At 42.1% G+C, this 14319-nt stretch overlaps 1 protein-coding gene across 1 annotated transcript in view; it reads right to left on the bottom strand.

Annotated features, from left to right (window-relative positions):
- Positions 1–1574: 1574 nt before the first annotated feature.
- Positions 1575–14319, bottom strand: part of PITPNM3 (PITPNM family member 3) — a 92553-nt gene continuing 79808 nt past the window's right edge. The window contains exons 13-19 of the mRNA XM_035897231.1: positions 11432–11548; positions 10207–10323; positions 6092–6240; positions 3900–4049; positions 2841–3024; positions 2319–2366; positions 1575–1883 (exon numbers count right to left, since the gene is read on the bottom strand). Coding sequence (XP_035753124.1) covers positions 1575–1883; positions 2319–2366; positions 2841–3024; positions 3900–4049; positions 6092–6240; positions 10207–10323; positions 11432–11548 — 1074 coding nt within the window. The remainder of the gene's footprint in view (positions 1884–2318; positions 2367–2840; positions 3025–3899; positions 4050–6091; positions 6241–10206; positions 10324–11431; positions 11549–14319) is intronic.

Here is a 14319-nt window from a genome sequence, read left to right as displayed (position 1 = left end):
TAGCCTTAGGACTTCTGCACTGTCTCAATAGTTTTCCATTTCATTTCTTGCTTGCTTTCGTTGTCAACTTTCAAAATCATTAACCAACAGACCTGTTAAGAGACTGTTTCTGGTCTAGCTACTGACTAGGAAAACCTGAAGGGGGGCGGGGGGGGAGTGGGAGCAGGACACCCTCTCCACCCCCACTCCTCGACATTAAAAACAAACCAACCAACCCGAAATCTCCTATTCAGTGCCAATAGTCTGGGTTTAACTTTTAAAGAAAAGGGGTGTTATGGGCACTTGTAACTCCATTGCAGGTTTTAAAACACGTTTCAGTTCAGTCATGAAAGTTCTCTTGGTGAATTTAGTGCAGTGGAAGCATCTGCAAGCTGCTACTACATTCAACTAACTACAACACTTCAGAAATATTACCACTTCGGGAAAATTTCACACGTTTTACTTCTGGTTAAGTTCATTGAGTGATCTGAGAGAAACTTGAATCAGTAGGAAAATGTCTATTTGGCACCTGTAATTTGGCATGTCCATTCCTTGAAGTTCAAATGCTGTAATTCTGAATGCTACAGATTGTCTTGATACAGAAGTTGCTATAAAGCATGAGAAGGTAAACAATTCACCCATCGGAATTCCATTACTTTTTTTCTCCTCCGGTTTAAAGATTCTAGTTAGAATAATGAAAAAAGTGATCACTCTGAAGATTGCAGATCCCTTACTGAAAGGGCTCCCTTTAGCTTACCACCTTAGGATCTGTCTTTCGGACCAGGATGGTCAGAGCCATCTCCTTACTCAGAGTAGTCCACACATTTTGCACAGTCACCAAGTTCCACAAAACAATGTGTTCTTTGTACATTTGCACATTACTTTGTATACAGCAACACTAACTGCATCAAACTGTGGCAGACACATTTATTTCTAACAAAGTTTCTGTGGTTTGGTTCATAAGTGGAGGTTCTCCCATTTACTTGATGTCCAGCATCTCACACAAACACAAGTGCCCATGTTGGGGTCTGTTGACCAATCTTGGGTTTAAGGCACCCAAAAAGCATCTTGCTGTACAAATCCTGACCATCCATTATTGTAGTTCCCACCTCTGCTTCCCTTGCAAGTGCATCGCTTTATCGAAAGTGAAGTGGAAACAGATACAACTACTTAATGTTTAAAGTGTAAACCTCTGTAACCTATGGGACCTACTGTTTGTACTGTTTTGGGTGCAGCTAGTTAGCTGATACCACAGTCCTTCTGAGTAACATCAGCCTGTTACGGCTTCTTCTCTTATTGCACATTTTATCACTTCTGTTGTAAAAAATAACCAAAGATATTTCCTGTTGCTTTGATGTTATAAGCACTTGCGATAGTTTTAGATTGTTTTAAAATTTCCCAATAGACACGTCAAGAGGAACAAACTGCAAGTTCCCCGGTTGGTGTAAGAAGGCAGATTCCAGAGCAGGGAAGACTCCGAGGTACAGGTTCCCCTCTACATCTCTTAGTTTGAAGCTGCCTAAATATTATCTTAAATAATAAGTTCTATTATTTAAGTTAATGGGGTGCACCCAAGATCTATGTTCCCAAACTTCCTAGGGAACAGATTCAAATTTGTGAACTCCACCTCGAACCCAAGCGATGGAGGGCAAATTCCTGTCATGATCTTTGTCTGATTCGGGCTGGCTCTGGGCACGCTCTGGCTTGGGGTTCAAAGAAGGTGGGTCAGGTTGTTGTACAGACATAGTCCTGCGGAGATGGTTTCTCTTGCGCAAAAACTCAGGTTGGGAGTGGAGACCAAAGCTGCCTTTTCTCAAGATCATCCGAGAGTTGTTCTTTTTGGGTCGTGAATGGAGACTGAACTCCAGCGAGGCCAAGTGGGCTGCATAACCTTCACTGAGGAACTGAAATAGGAAGGAAAGAAAGGGAGTGACAAATTACTACTGCCTTGACCTGTGAGCTCTATGAGGAATTAAGTTCCTATCCTTGTCATCCCAGTTAGATACCTACAGAGTACTAATACTCCTCTCCCCTCACTTTTTTTTTTCAGTGACCTGTTCCATTTTGTCATTCAGCAGTATGCAATGTGTGCACTTGCAGATACAACCTATGACCACTTGATTCGTTTTACTTTACGAATTTACTTTTTTACTTTTTTTACTTTTACTTTTCACCCTGCCAGAAAATGCCTCATCTGAAACCAAAACGGCTCTTATTTCTCTGAAATGTTGTCTCTGCTCTTTATCTTTTGTGTGTGCATGTGTTTGTGCATGCATTCACACGCACACATTTCCTTGTTCCCCCCAGGACCTCCTGATCGAGTAACAAGAGTTACTTACTTGACACTGCGCTTGGTATTTCTTTGTTGATCGTCCAACTATGTAGATCTGGGATGGTGACAGAGCCAAGACATTGTACACAGAAATATCCTTCATGGAACCGTATGCAGCACAGATTTTGATGTGGCACTGAAACAAATATTACTTCCAAAGTGACCACTCTATTGGACACTGTGCACTACAAGGATGGCACTTATTTTGCAATGAAGCAGCAGATAAGTTGTTAACAACCTCATTCCGTAAACCACCAAGCTAAATCTGTCTGCCTGCATGCCAGCAAGAATTGCAGATATGCACACAGGAAATAATAAGCAGTTTATTTATTTGTCATGCCAGGAGGCCCCTCTGGATGTTTTATCAGCCTTCCTTGCTTTTTAAAAAGTGAGAAAAGAAATGAGCAATGGCAAAAAGACTTTGTGATTACCAGTGAGATTTATTGTTCAAAAGGAAGGGAGATCTCTAACTTCACTGAATGACATTCCCCAGAGAAAGGTTTTAAGGCTATAAATGTGTTTCTAGTACCTCTTGCACGAGATTCCGGAGAAAAATGGTCTTTTGTCGCAGTGGGTCATGAACAAGTCCATCTGAGAAGAAGATCATCCCTTGTGGGAAGTTGTGTTGAGACAACCATGAAACCACACGCTGTTTTTGCATATCTGGACGGCCAGTAATATAGATAATCAGATATCCCAGGTCCTGCCAATGCCTGTCAGAAACAGCAGGTAAATTATGTAGGTGCAGAAAGAGAAACAATGCCCGCAGGTCAGGCCAGCATTTCTTTGCTCAGCACAGACCCAGTTAGAAGTCAGACGTTATCCTTCAACAAGCGGGAAGCTACATGCCTAAGCCTCTGCTCCTGCTGAGAAATTAAGTAATAAAGTCTACATCTTGAGGGAGATCGAGGAAAGCAAAAGAGATTCTTATACATGTTACATAAAATATGAGTGCAATTTAAAATTGTATTTAGAACAGACCTTGCTACACATCAAGTCCTGCTACCTTTGAAACCTTTAACGAGATTTCCCAGCCACTTCAGCTCTAAGGAGTGGAAAACCTTGAAAACGTCACATCCCTCCATTTCCATGCAAGTTCCGAACTGAGAGGTGTATTTCCCTGTCCAGCATGACATTAACAGACTTGCAAGAATGGATTAAAAGGCCTTTTGATTTTTCCTCCAAAAAACACCCTTGCATTCATGGCGCTTGATATTTCTGAAGTAGACATATGTCCTTATTTGAAGTTAGCGAAACACAAAATGCACTCTTTGCTAATCACAGTAACACATGGAATCACTATTAACCCCCTGGACACACCTTAAGGCCATATTCCCAAGAAGCAAATTTTAATCTTTAGGCAACTTAAACTACAAATTCAAAGTAAACCATAGCATTCTAAGATTCCTCTGAAAATCAGGCAGACCTGATGTCCAAGCAAATGCAGAAATATATCTGCAAAGAATCCTGGCCTTTAAAGAACTGTTGTTTATTTAGTTAAAAAACCCTATTCTGCCCTCCTTCTTCCTATTGTATTCAAACAGGAAAGTCAGAGATTTAAAAAGGGAAGTGTGCAAACCTGACCTACCTGACCACATCAACAGCCCCAGCTCGGACTTTGGGGTCACTTCCCATAATTGAAACACTTGCTGCAAACGAACCATCAATGCTGAACACAACGCATTCCATCCCTCGGGGAAGCACAGTCAGGTAACTTGCAGCACTGCTCTGGTCTCCTCTGGAGAGTCAAAGCAATAAATGCATTTAAAAAGCAAAATATCAGAATGTGTTTTCTGTGCATTCTAGTTAAGACCTGAAATTGGATCTGTCTGGATCTACAGCTTCAAAAATTGCTGTCAAATAGGGCTTCTGATTTCAGTCCTATGTGGGGCAATTAAACCTAGACTTTTAGGAAATAGCTTTCCAAAGAGAAATTTGGAAGCTGACTTTAATAAGAAGTGACATTTGTATGAATACCTAAAAGAATTAGGAAAAAAACCCAAACCAGCCTCAAGTACTCAAACTACTACTCAGACATGTTCTCTGTCTATATATGTGTACACATATGTCTATTTACGTACACGTATAAGACATGAATGCTATTTAGTGCACACACACACATACATACACACATAGCACACAGAAATGAGTTATTTTTTTTTACTGGCAAATTATTAGAAATTTGAATTCTAGAAATAGGAAAAAATCGATATACACCTTTTATTGGCACATACTTACACAAATCACCTTTTCTGCATGAGATGAACAGTTGGCAATACTAGCATTACTCATCCCTCTATCCTTGCAAATTACAATGGGAATGCCAATCCAGAAAAGTAAAAAAAACACACACACACCCCCAAAACCAAAAAAACCCAAGCCCACCCCAAACCAAACCTAATCCATAAGAGAAATGCAATCATAGATGGCTTCTCTCATGCAAAGGCATGTGCACTACATTCTTCTCCTCATTATGTATTTTCCCCAAGAGGTCTGGACATTAAGACACTAATAAAGCACAAAGCAATCCAAAGCTCTTACCATCCTATGGCCTCATGCTCCCTAAAAAAAAAAGTACTCTCAGGACCACATCTTCTTTCCTTTAGAAAGATGATTACTGTAGGATCTAGAAATTTGTATCTGGTCATGAAGATGCTGACAATATGTGTGCACAGCTTAATGAGCAAAGGCAGGACAATTTCTTTCACTCCTGTTCGACACTTACTCCTGCAGTCTAAAAGCCCATGGGAGCTTAACTTCTGAACACACCTTCATTAGTCTTTAAGTAACTCTCTTTTCTTGTATTGATTGTCTGTCCCATTACACAGAGGTAAAACATTTCTTCCTCTATTGTAAATTGACTTTGGACTTGGTTAACTGGTGTGTAACAACACATTCTGTTTCAGCTAAGTTCATCCAACTGATTTAGCCTCCAAAGTAAGGATTCAAAGGAAGCTGGTAAAGCTAATTCCTAAGTCTGTAAGCAATTTAATTCTACATGCAGTATTAAACTAAACCTCTGTATTAAATCAAACTGGACTTTTATTAAACATAAGATTTTTTTAAAAGCACAGCTGCCCCCATCCTGCACTTAGGACAACAAATTTCATTTCATACATATTCATTCTCCATGCTTTATTTCAAATAGATATTTTTAAGAAATGCTGGGGAGCTAGGAGAGCTGACTGATTTTACTTCAATGAATTGTTATTTTCAGGTGCTGTTCTTTTTTTTTCCCTTTTCTTTTTCCCAGTTTAGAATAAGCATAGTCTTGAGTGCAGAATTAAGGTTAACTATTTTGATCAGCTTGACATCAACAGATAAACAGGTGGCTGAAAGCAAGGCAATACATCTTCTACTCTTAATTTCCATAAGCAAAGCTTCTCATCAGTCTGAATGACACAAAGCTATACACCCTTCAGCAGTCTTTTCCCCAATGAACAGACTGCACAATACCCCAAGTCATACATTCTTGCCACAAGAAGACTGATTACAGTCATCCAATCCCCATACTTTGCAAGACCAAGTGCTCCTAAATTGAATTGCACTGAGGATTTGTGTTGTGGTAGAAATAAACCCATTGGCCTGGGCCCCTCCAAACTGGCCAGTAAACAGATGATCACTGCCTCAAATCTAAGCTGACAACACAGTGACAAGACCAAGAAAAGATAACAAACTGACCAAAATCTCCCTCCGCACCCCCCTTCAAGCTTGCACATGTCGGTGCCTGCCTGATCACAACAACCCATCACAGCTGTAGTTCCAGCTTGGAGCTATTACCTGACCACCATTTTGATGGGATACACACCAACTCTCAGCCTCTTCTGTTTGGGTATGTTGTAGGATATCCGGCCACTGCTGTTGGATATCTCTGTGTCAAAGTACACCCACCTACCCGAAGATGGCTCGGTCATTACGAAGATATCAACCTGCAAAACCAACAAAACAGTCATCTGCTGTGGTAGCAGGCAACACACCCGCTACGTGCAAGGCCTGCTGAGCCCAGGTCACATTAGTAGTATCTCCAATTATGGCTTGTACTAAAGGCTTATGAGGAAGCTTGAAGGAACTTCAAAACTCAGTAAAAATTTCAGAGGGGGTCCTCTCAATTAGAAAACACTTCCTAACACACAGTACACGAGTTCATTGCCTTCATCATTTAAAGCTAGCACTGCAGGTGTCAAACAAGGGTATAGAGCTCAGAAATTCGGCAGGAACCCTAAGCTAGACAAAAGATCATTTCAGCTTGCAGTACATTACATTTTTGCACGCTAAACCTACAAAATGGAAAATTTCATCCGGTTATTAGCAAAACAAAATCTTTCTCAAATCGTAACCTTGCCTACAAATACAAAACCTAAACACTTCAAATTACCAATGTTTTTTTCCAAAAGGTGTCATCAATATGGTTTCCTTCAACTGAAATATTTCATCAAAATTAACATAAAGTGTATAAAATACTTTGACTTGAACTGGCACTTTTTAGCAATAAGTACCTCGGTAAATCTGAGGGAGGAATCTGCAAAGCTTTCCTCATGTACTCAATTTTTACAGAACTCAGGCACACAAGGTTTATGTGGACTTCTTCAGCGCTCAACATGCAGCCAGATACTCTACAAGACTGGCCAGCAGCTTATGAGATCCTTGATAAGTCTGCAGATAGGGTCTTCTTAGACATAATGATGTTACATGACATTGGGATCTCACTATAAATAACACTGAATTTATTCTGACTGATGAAATTCAGAACTGAATCTTTCTGAAGGATAAGCTTTGGTGCAAAGGAAGAAATTACAGGTATTGCTGAACCAGAAGTGTTATCAGGATCAAACAATGGGTTTACTCCTTTCTTTTGCTTTTTGACTGCAGAGTGAATCCACAGTTTGAATACAGATGGGCACCAACTGCCTCTTTGAAGTCTTGGATGGTATAAGTAGGAGAAAGCTTCACTTTGTACCCTGATTCTGAATTTCCAACTTTCAAATGCACCATTAATGGAGAGAGGGCCAAGGAAAACATTTTTATGATGTTAGGGGAAAAATCTAACTTCCTTCCAACACGCAAAGGAATACAAGACCTCACCAGGAACAGAATTTTTTTCTTTCAAGAATCATACTTCTAACTTTGTTTTATTCAGCCATTCTGTTCTTACCTTCTATTCTTCCCCTTTAATAAATTTTCTCAAGTCAAGCAGGGTGTGTGTGTGTATATGTGTGGTTCAGAAAAGTAGTTTTTAAGTTTGCATTGGGCATTCTGAAAAATCTGCACACCTACAGTCCTTTCAGATCAACTTTTTCCTTTTTCAGTATCAATATGAAAGCTACTAGAACACCATTCTGCCGACTGTGGTCATTGAACTGTTCTGGCTCAGTTTTCCCCTCTCCACATCAAGAGATTATGAAATACAGCCTTTTACGTAAAGTTAATTGGGATCCTTGGAGAGACAACATACAAGTGTAAAAAAAAAAATACAGATAGTATTTCTATTGGTCTTGAAACCCCTCAAAATTAGAATGAAAACTATCAGCAATTCATCACTGAGCATGGAACTTTCCCCAGAGCAATAGTTGGTAACAATATTAACATTTTTACTTAGCAATTTCTTTCAAGAGGTGTTAATGACAGGATTCTATTCAATACCCAAGCAGAATATGAATCTGTTTTACCACTGCAGTAACATGGCTTATTGTTCATCCCTGTCCTTCTGAAATGGGAACATGACTTCAAGGCAACCAGCCAGCACACAATAATCTACGCGGGGAGGAAAAACATTAGACTATAATGCCAAAAAAATAACGGGTTAAGTAAATCCCAGCTCTGGCCTCAGGAAAAGTACTGAAATGCTGAAATGTATCTTCAACCTAGTTTGCATCTGCACACTAGAACACTGAACACGTTGCCTTTTTTACCATCCCTAATTCATCTCAGTAAAAGACCCAGGGCTAAAAATGAATCCAGTCTACAAACCTGTAGAAACCCCAACACGCCCATTTTAGGAATTCTTGGGAAAACAAGGTTAGTCTCCAGGACTGATCCTTGCTTCAGTAAAAACTGGTAAGCCTGGCCTACCTCAGGTTAATTAACATTTTCTAAAAGGTCAACAGACTGAGGCTGAGATTACCTAGGAGGCCAGTCCCATGACAGCATGAGAGGGTATGACTGGCAGAGACTCTCCGAGAAGCTTAAGCTTCTGTCTCCTTGTCTTGGCCAGGTGGCCTCATCCCCGTTATCGCTACTGTGTTGGCACAACAGGAGCCACCCAAAGCAGATGACGATCACAGAAATTTCCTGCCTGCTGAGGATAGCACCGTGATGTGACAGAGCAGATCAGGCTCTCCTGTCATACGCAAGCTAACACCTCACAGTCTGCTCAGGTCTGCAGGCCACACTGCTAATTGACATAAATGCTTCCCCCACTCTAATTCCCACTAGGGAAGGTGGGAGAGGGATGGTTTTTCCTTTGACAGATTCAACGGTCTTGTGGTAAAAAGGTTTTCTTCTAATTCCTGCACTGTACCAGTTACAAGAGTGTTCAACTTTTGACTTGAGGCATTGCTAGGATATAGGCACAAATAATGAATACACACACATCTTTGCATACACATCTTCCTGACTGTAGATCTAACTGAAGACCTTCACAATGCAATCCAATACACTCAGACACATTTAACTGGCGCTTTGAACTTACATTGGAGAAATGGCACAAAGAGGAAATTATTAAGTCAATTTTGGTGTTCTTCATAGGACCACTATGAACCCCTTTGGTGCCCTATTCTGTGCCAGAAGAACCTTATCAATGAATAAAATGGGATCAGATTGAAGAAATTTACAAAAGCAAATAAAGAGCTGTCATTATAATCCTAAAAATCAGACAAAATCTGTGATCCTGGCATGTAAACTCAAATGATGGGCCTGCTTTAAGTTTATGTGGGTCAAGACTGAAGCAGTGATGGTCTTAAAAATATACCCATAGCATATATTGACAGTTCAACGTGTATCAGCACAAGGCATGTTGAATTCTATGGCAGAATCTTAGAAGCAGCACATCACTTATGTCTTGTGGAGCTGACTAACAAAGCCCAGCCATGACAGAAGCATGGTCATTAGAGACGTGGTTCCAGGAACATCCATCCCTGCCATTTGCACTAGCAAATATGCTCCAAACAAGGCATGCCGTCAGCAGGCTGATCCCTCCCTAGAGGGATCTTAGCAGTGTGGGCACCCACAAAACAGACCAAGTGAAGCCTCCACGCTTCAGTTTTACCCTCAGCTCACCAGCATTGCTTTGTTAATTTCCACAAAAATTCTTACAGTCTCAGTGAATATGAATCAATATGTTCACCTAATGCTTGGCTTTGGTAGCTGTAAGCCTGGCTATTGCAGGCAGCTTTAGGAGTGACAGTTCCAATCATGTCACATTACTACTGAAATTCTAAAACTAATCTTTACTCTTCTACCTCGAGGAGAAACAGCAACCACCTAGCCTCTAGAATCCCTATTCCTTTATCTAGTTGTCCTACCTGGATAGGAGGATATACATTTTTCTTTTAGTGATTTGCCAACCACTGTAAAATTCTTCTTCCTCCTTGCTCAAAAAGTTAATTGTCTCCAGTAGGTGGTACAATTGGATGGCAGGTTCAGAAATCACTGCGCAGCACACTCATCATTAACCAGACGAGATGGCCAGCATCATGTAAGAAGGTTGAGAGCTGGGAAAAAAGTCAGCTATCAGGAAAGCCCACTTACAGCTTATTTTTGCCAAAGTGGTGGGGGCTAGTGACATACTTCCCCTCACTGAAGGGCTTTCTCTGGTACTATACGTGTGCTACATTCAACAACTGTTTCTAGTAAAAGCTGGTTCAGAAAAATAAGGAAATTGATTAGTCAGACTTTACCTTTTCACCTGTTAAAGCCACCATGTCCAGAGGTCCATACATAAAGCGCCCAACTAGTACCTGAGGACCATCTTCTGCAGCAATGACGTCATTAGCTCGGTGATTAGCAGTCACATTCTGAAATAAGAGCAGAAGGTGGGAAGGATAGTATTTGCTTTTGTAATGAGGCTACTGTCTTGTCCTAGTTTCGGCTGGGATAGAGTTAATTTTCTTCCTAGTAGCTGGCCCAGCGCTGGGGCTTGGGTTTAGGATGGGAAGAATGTTGGTAACCCCCTGATGGCTCAGTTGGTGCTGAGCAGGGCTTACACCAGGCAGGGACTTCTCAGCTTCCCCTGCTCTGCCAGGGGCACAGGGAGCCAGGAGGGGGCACGGCCAGGCCAGCCGACCCCAACTGGCCCCAGGGCTATTCCAGGCCATACGATGTCACGCTCCTGGGGAGCTGGCTGGGGGAAGAGAGATCGCTGCTCAGGACGGACTGGGCATCAGTCAGGAGGTGGTGAGCAACTGCATTGTGCATCACTTGTTCTGTGTATTCTCTATAGTCTACTATCATTGCTGCTGTTGTGTGTTCAGCTGCCTGCCGGGTTAAACCAAAACATGTTTCTATTATGTTTTTATTAACAGTGACACAGAAACACAGTCCTGGACAGCGTGTCCAAGGTACATCACAGTGCACCTTAGAGCACCTTGCAAAACTGCATTCCTATTTTAGCTGGAGCGAGGTTTCCAATAATGGTAGGTTCCCAAATAGACTCTCTAGTGAGAGCACTCAAGATGACCAAGTAAGACAGAACATTTAAGGGAATGCCAATTATCTTTCACTTCAAGTGGTGCCATATATTCACACAATTATGTGCAAGACACACACGTCCTAATTGACACTTCTAACTGAAGTGGCATCTGAAGAGTGTATTTTTTTTTTCTTGTTATGGATTCATCTAGCATATAAGAAAACAGAACAACCCTCTTTGCTTAATTGAAACTTAAGGCCCCTCTGTTATTTAAAGGAAGAAATATACTTTCTCCCAACATGTAATGGTAAACCAAGACTAAATTGTTCCCATTCCCTAACTGTTAAGTTGTTTGCCTCTTGATTACATTGGCAGTTTTCAGCTCTTTAGTAATAATCAGTTTGTAAACTCATGCTTTAGGAGACCAAACTCCATTTGAAATACTGAGAAAACCAAGTTCTATAGCTGCCACAGATATTCAGATTTGCACTTACTCTCAATTTGACATGTGTTCTTTTGCGTAGCCATTTTTCTCGTGGATTGGACTGACTTAGTGTTGCTGGATCCAGATTGTCATTTTCCTTGAAATTTACATTTTCATACCTCATCACCTGAAATTATATTAATATTTTAATAAACAGTGTGTGACCTGAGGAGTCCTGGTACTTGGCAAAGGAAGGGGAAGTACACTGCTGCCCCACCTGAATGACACTGCAGAGTCAAAAGCACAATGACAGTAAAAAGAGCTACAGGCCATATATTCACATTAACTGCATAGAAAAATAAACAGCTTTCACTGTTGGCCAACAGTTAATCTCAAGTACTTATTGAACAGCTTTTTCATGCACAACAGAGCTTGCACATTCTTCCAGGGAAAATGGTGCAAACATTAGGGTGGTATCAAGTGACAGTCACATTGTCTGCTCACAGTCTGCAAAGTCAGCAAAGCAACTTAAGACCACAAAAGTATTTTTACATGTCCTTTATGGGGCACAGGTCAAATTCCTGACTCCACCTGTACTGGTTTTCTATACATATACTCCGACAGAATGGTTCGTATCACCTTTTGGACACTACTCACCACCGCAGTAGGTGACAGGCTCAGGATTTGGCTTGTGGCTAGGAACATCTGAAGATAAGAGGACTATAACTTGTCAACATGCAGAACCATAGTATGTCATACAAGCTACATGTTCTTACAACCTAAATATCACACACTTACCAAGAAACCTGCATCTCCAACTCAGATTTCAAGACACAACCCACAGATTTCAGAATCTGTGGGTTATGCCCTGTTTCAATTGAAACCACAAGCCCTGTCTTACCGAAATCTGTGGGTTGCACCCTGGGATCATGGTTAGTGTGAAGCTACTTCATTCTGAATGAGAAATAGCTTTGTCTCTTTCACAAGCTAGCAGAAAATCACTCAAGTTGACCAGTTGGTTTTCTGTGCTGAAGTTTTCCGCCCTGGGTGCCCTCTCTGGAAGAGTGGCCTAGAATCCCTTCGAAAGCCATCTTATATGAAGTCCCTTAAGTAAAATCCCGCTGCGTTCAGCCTTAGCAAAGCAGTTGGCTTGCAACAAATCATGGCCATACTGCGAGGTCAGTGTGGTTTTTAACAAAGTGGCATAAATTATATTCACCAGAGGTCACGTGCAGGAAACACGTCCCCACAGGGCATTCAAGAACCATTAGCCTTAAACTTAAACCCCAGCAAGGGCCAAACATCCAGACTGTGCTGGAACTAACCAGTTCTTTACGTAGTGCTGTAAGCTCGCATATTGCTTTATAGGCATGTTCCAAATGCTTATTAAATTCCAAAAGCTGTAATGCACATACAAGGGTAGATAAGACACGACAATGCAACTTGATATGAATATGCAGAGGTAGCAAGTAGAAAAAAGCAAGAATGATTGCCAACAGACAAGTGGGCTCAGGGAGGCATTTGAAAGGGAAGATGGGAGAATGTTCTGATGGATTCAAGGCAAAAAAACATCGCGCAAGAGATGATCAGCTGACAAGAGCTGTAAGATTGCTGCAAAGGAGAGGAGAAATGTTTATGTACAATTATCTAGGGCCCTTGAACAGAAGAAAACAGGGATTTTCATCCTGCCACTTCAGTAAAAACCTCTCCTCTACTTTCGGACGATCATCAAATAAGACTCCTGTTCCGGAGACTTCTTGTTCACCAAAAAACTCTTCAGCAACTTTTGCTTTGCCTTGATCGTGGTGACACTAGTTACAAACAAAGTTTTAAAATTAGCTTTTAGAATTCTGCACTGCTTAATGATACATTTTGACTGGAATCACATATACTAAAGGATGCTCTGAAAGGACAGGAAGAGGTTGAAGGACTCAGAATGTCATCAATTAAAAACAGCCACCCAAAACTCCAGCAGTGGTCTGGTTACCAGCCAGACTGGCTACTGCCCCCTCCGCTCGCGGATTGCCACATGAAGACGGGGGCTCGGTACAACTGCACGGAATGACTCGGCAGGAATTCTGGACTGGAGGGAACTCAGGCACTGAGCTTCCGACCCCAGGAGCTAGCAGGTGAGCCTCCAGGGAACTAACAGCATTGACACCGGCACTGTGAGCGTGAGGTGGAGGGAGGTACCATTCCAAGACCAGCTCAAAGGAGTTGCAAGAGAGGCAGGCAGACACCTGCCAAACCGATCCAATGAAAAAAGGTCGGTGAAGTTTTCTGCACTCTTCTCTCTACAGTTTGCCTGGCAGCAGCTGTTTCATCACTCACTGGATGTAAAAGCCACACTGACTCTCGGGTTAATCCAAATTAAACTGCTTGCTGCTGGCTTTTGGGTGAGGGTCACGCATCCTGCAGCTTTCACTTGAACACCACTTAATCTTGCTTTTTTAACCCAGGTGAGATTTCTCTGCCTCACCACTTTCTTTAGAGGTCAGAGCACTGCATTATCCCTAAGTCACAGCAAGCTGCTAACTATTGACACAGTAGGAACAAGGGACCCATTTGGAGCGTGTCCAGAGAAGGGCAGGGGAGCTGGGTCTGGAGCCCCAGGCTGCTGGGGAGTGGCTGGGGGAGCTGGGGGGGTTCAGCCTGGAGCAGAGGAGGCTGAGGGGAGCCCTCATCGCTCCCTACAACTGCCTGAGGGGGGAGCTGGGGGGGTCAGGCTCTGCTCCCAGGGAACTGGTGATGGGACGAGGGGCAACGGCCTCAAGTTGTGCCAGGGGAGGTTGGACATTGGGAAAAATTCCTTCCCCAAATGGACTGTCAGGCATTGGAAGGGGCTGCCCAGGGAAGGGGTCAAGTCCCCATCTCTGGGGGGATTTAAAAGATGGGCAAATTAGGTGCTTAGGGACAGGGTAGAGTGGTGGGCAGGTATGGTTGGAGTCAATGATCTTT

The sequence above is a fragment of the Egretta garzetta genome, unplaced genomic scaffold (assembly GCF_000687185.1).
Source record: "Egretta garzetta isolate BGI_Z169 unplaced genomic scaffold, ASM68718v1 scaffold337, whole genome shotgun sequence".
In the NCBI taxonomy this organism is placed as follows: Eukaryota; Metazoa; Chordata; class Aves; order Pelecaniformes; family Ardeidae; genus Egretta; species Egretta garzetta.
Note: the sequence above shows the minus strand (reverse complement) of the source record. Positions and strands in the feature narration are given on the sequence as shown.